Source organism: Peromyscus leucopus, chromosome 5 (genome assembly GCF_004664715.2).
Source record: "Peromyscus leucopus breed LL Stock chromosome 5, UCI_PerLeu_2.1, whole genome shotgun sequence".
NCBI lineage: Eukaryota > Metazoa > Chordata > Mammalia > Rodentia > Cricetidae > Peromyscus > Peromyscus leucopus.
Window position 1 is genome coordinate 66,898 of NC_051067.1, and position 4,151 is coordinate 71,048.

At 34.5% G+C, this 4,151-nt stretch overlaps 1 protein-coding gene across 1 annotated transcript; it reads right to left on the reverse strand.

The window, feature by feature from the left end:
• Positions 1–2,882: 2,882 nt before the first annotated feature.
• Positions 2,883–3,809, reverse strand: LOC114688693 (olfactory receptor 12-like). Its single transcript, XM_028863230.1, has one exon. It carries the CDS (start codon positions 3,807–3,809, stop codon positions 2,883–2,885), a length of 927 nt encoding a protein of 308 aa, XP_028719063.1.
• Positions 3,810–4,151: the final 342 nt, after the last annotated feature.

Below are 4,151 nucleotides of genomic sequence, written 5' to 3' on the forward strand. Positions count from 1 at the left end.
GAGCCAAGTATCAGGAAAGCAAGGTGATTTGGAGCCCAAGAGGATGTGGAATTTGAGGTGGAGACTATGTTAGAAAAACATGGAAGAATGTATTTTCCAAAATAACTCACCAAACAAGGAATTTGGAGAGAAGGGAAATGGATTTGGAATATATAATAGTACTGTTTTGTTTGAATTGGCGTGCCAGCCATTTTTTTCCCCTGCAGAACCATAGAATAAACCATTTGATTTGTAACTCTTAAGTATTCAAGTATTGTGAAATTATGATTATTCTTCCCCCAAAATTTGGGGGCTCATTCAAGATTTCTGTATTTGGGAAGAAAACACACTGGTCTTTGTAAAGTGGGAGATGTGTTCTGAATTACCTGGACCTTTGTTTTTAAAAGTTATATTTCTCCTATATTCTTTATATTTGGTCTGGAGACTTCTCAGGAATTTTGCTCAGGCGACACACTGAAAGAGCTCTCTAAAGAAGCTCTTCTGCCCCCACCATTCCTTTGATGTGACTATCTCCCTCTCTTTCTTGTTCCCACTACTATGAAGCACCTTTCCAGACTTTAAAAGGAAGCCTCTACTTTTCTTTAAGGCCCCATCATGTTTACATCTCTGTATATTGTATTGTTTCTTTCTAATGCCCCCCTTCCACCTTGAGACCACATCATGGACTTGGACCTTTCATTCCAATAAACACCACAGCTAAAGAGAATTATAAATTATGTGTCAGCTTCCTTTCTGAGTTGGGAGCTGCTGTTATCTATTCTTTTATTCAACAAAAGTCTTCTATAATCAAAACTACAATGTGTGGCATTGATGTAAAGGTAGACAACTATATTAACAGAACACAGTAAAAACTCCTGGAAATAAAACCTTCGTTCATATAGAGATAACTAAGTCTCAGACCTTAGTCTAAACATAATTCAGAAAAAAAAACAATTGAAGTTTCCATAAATAGTCCTGAAACATTCGAAGTTATGTGAAAAGTGGAGTTTTGAGTAAGGCTTATAAAATAAATTTTAAATTAAAATATAAAACATAAAATTAATTAAAAATTATCTTGGATCCATCTATCAATTTGGAAGTATAAAATCTATTGAAAAATAGCAGAAAGTTTTTTGTGATTTTGAATTGAACAAAATTTTTTTTAAATTTTATTTTTTGAAGCAGTGTCTGACTTTATGTTAACTAGCCTGCCCTCAAATTCATAATCCTCCTACATCAGCTTTCTGAGTGCTTAGAGTGTAGGAATGTACAACCATGTCAGCAACAAAGGTCTTTTATATAAGATGATGTAAGAACAATCAATGCATGAATAAATTTATACACTGTATTTAATTAAACTTCTATTCTTAAAGGGGTGTTGTTAAAATAATGAAATGGCAAGCTACATCCTGAGTAAATATTTTAATCCTCGTATTTCACAATGGATATCTATTTGAAATACACAAGGTACTTCAAATCTCAATAATAAAAAATAGCTTCCCAGTGTGGGTAAGTGTGCATAAGATTTAAATAGACACATCACAAAACAAAACATGCAGATAGAAAATAAGCACATGAAAATATTTTGGGTATCATTTGAAATTTAGCAAATGCAACTTAAATCAAAATGAAATACCATACAAATTTAATAAAATAATTTACATCAAAAAGGGGGAAATACCATATGTTAATGAAAATGCAGAGGATCTGAAACACAAACTGAAAATGTGAACTGTTAAAGAATGGAAAACTGCAACAGTTTTCAAGACATAGAATATGCACTAACTCTCCAGGTATTTATTTCAGATAAATTAAAGGATATGCCCATATATGAAAATATCCATAGCAACTGTATTTGCAATGGCCTCCAACTGAAAACAGCTCAAATATTTATCAACACATAAATGGTGAGCAAAAATGTAGTACCCTCATAATATATTCATACCATGAAATGTTACCCAAGAATGAATTATAATAAACTATTAATAATAATACACAGATATTTATCAAAGTAGTTTTTAAAAGAGCCATAACCCTTCTATGCCCTACTATGTAACCCCTGAAAAAAAGCAAGCTTGTCTAGTTATCCACAGTGAAGCATTGTTTCATAGTGAGAGTGAAAGTATTAGGAAGACTTTCTAAGGAAATGTTTAACAGAGTGCACAGGTTTGTTATCTTGACTATGGGATGATCATACAACACAACATATTTTTTATAATTCAATTGAATGAATTGATAGATGTTGATTATACTCCATAAAAGCTGTTTACAATAATTTATCAATGAAAATTGTCTAATTTATTATTAATTTTGATATAAAAAATACCAATAGCTAATTTATACATTGCTAAATATTTTATGGTAAATATTGAAATACTTTGGTTTTTTTAACCTTTGGGAAGGATATGTTTTACTACTTCATGAATTGTATTCAAGGTAAATATTTTCTGATTGTATGATCATTTTTATGATAAAATTTGATCAGGTTCCTGTATATGAGGTAAAATAAACAAATTCCAATTCAATTATCCATTCTTCCACTTTATATTTTATTTATCATCAGTCTTTATTTCATTTACTGTTAAATACATAAAAAATAAAATAAAATATACTCTATATCCCAGATCAAAAGTATTAACAAAGGCCGGGCGGTGGTGGCGCACGCCTTTAATCCCAGCACTCGGGAGGCAGAGCCAGGCGGATCTCTGTGAGTTCGAGGCCAGCCTGGGCTACCAAGTGAGTTCCAGGAAAGGCACAAAGCTACACAGAGAAACCCTGTCTCGAAAAACCAAAAAAAAAAAAAAAAGTATTAACAAAGAAAATAGTGCTATAGCATAATCCACAGGAGTAGCACTGAATTGGAGTCAAGTCCAGGTTGGTTTGTGAAACCCACATCTGCAGAATCAAGCGGAGAATCGCTGCTTGCTTCTCATCAGTGCTTGCTTGACATCTTTGTTCCTCAGGCTGTATATGAGAGGGTTCAACATGGGAATGACAATAGTGTAGAATATAGATACCACTTTGCTCTGCTCCATGGAGGAGACAGCACTGGGCTGTGCATACATGAAGAAAACAGTACCAAAAAACAAGCACACACCAATCAGGTGAGAGGTACATGTGGAGAAGGCTTTCTGGCGTCCCTGCACTGTGTGGATCTTCAATATTGTTGAGATAATATAGATGTATGAAACAAAAACAGTCAAGAAGGTACTGACAATAATGGAGCCACATAAACCAAGAAGAACCAGCTGGTTTATAAAGGTGTCTGAACATGAGAGGGTTAAGAGTGGTGGGACATCACAGAAGAAGTCATTGATCTCATTGGACCCACAAAAGGACAAGGAGAAGGTCATTGTGGTTTGAGTGACAGCATTCACTGCACCCCATGAGTAGGACCCTGTCACTAATAATCCACAGACCCAGTGAGACATACTCACAGAGTATAGAAGAGGATTACAGATGGCAATGAAGCGGTCATAGGCCATGGCAGCCAGGAGAAAAGCTTCTGTAGTACCAAAAAGAGACAAAAAAAAGAATTGTGTAGCACACCCACCAAAAGATATTGTATGGTCCTGTTTCAAGCAGTTTATCAGAGCTCTAGGAGCAATTGTGGAAGAATAGCAGATGTCCAAGAAGGAAAGACTTTGGAGGAAGGCATACATTGGGGTGTGGAGGTGAGCATCCATCCTGATAATTATAATCATGCCCAAATTTCCCACCACTGCTATAACATACAAAACTAAAAAAATTAGAAATAGCACCATTTGTATCCCAGGACCCCCACTGAATCCAAGTAGAACAAACTCTGAGACACGTGTAAAATTTGTCATTTTATAATCACAGCCACAGAAGGATGGAAGAGAAGGAGAAGATACAGGAAAGTGAAAATTTGCAAAACAAATATGCTTTGCTACCTACAAGATTAAATTAAATTATAGATATCTGTGTGTCATTAAAATAATTCTGTTTACAATCTTGGTCTACTGTGTTCCATATGCCACGATAAAAAGGAAAAGGTAAAGCTGCAGGAGAAAGGAATTGGAAATAAATAAGCATTGGCATACAAATAGTTAGCATCTATGAACACATCAATATTATGCTTACCTTATCTCACCATCAAAACACAGGAACTGAAGCTGTGAGACATTTTAAATCACTTATTTACTTTATTC

Bases quoted from the DNA above. Each gene is read 5' to 3' on its own strand.
- LOC114688693 (XM_028863230.1), bottom strand. From the start codon at position 3,809: ATGACAAATTTTACACGTGTCTCAGAGTTTGTTCTACTTGGATTCAGT.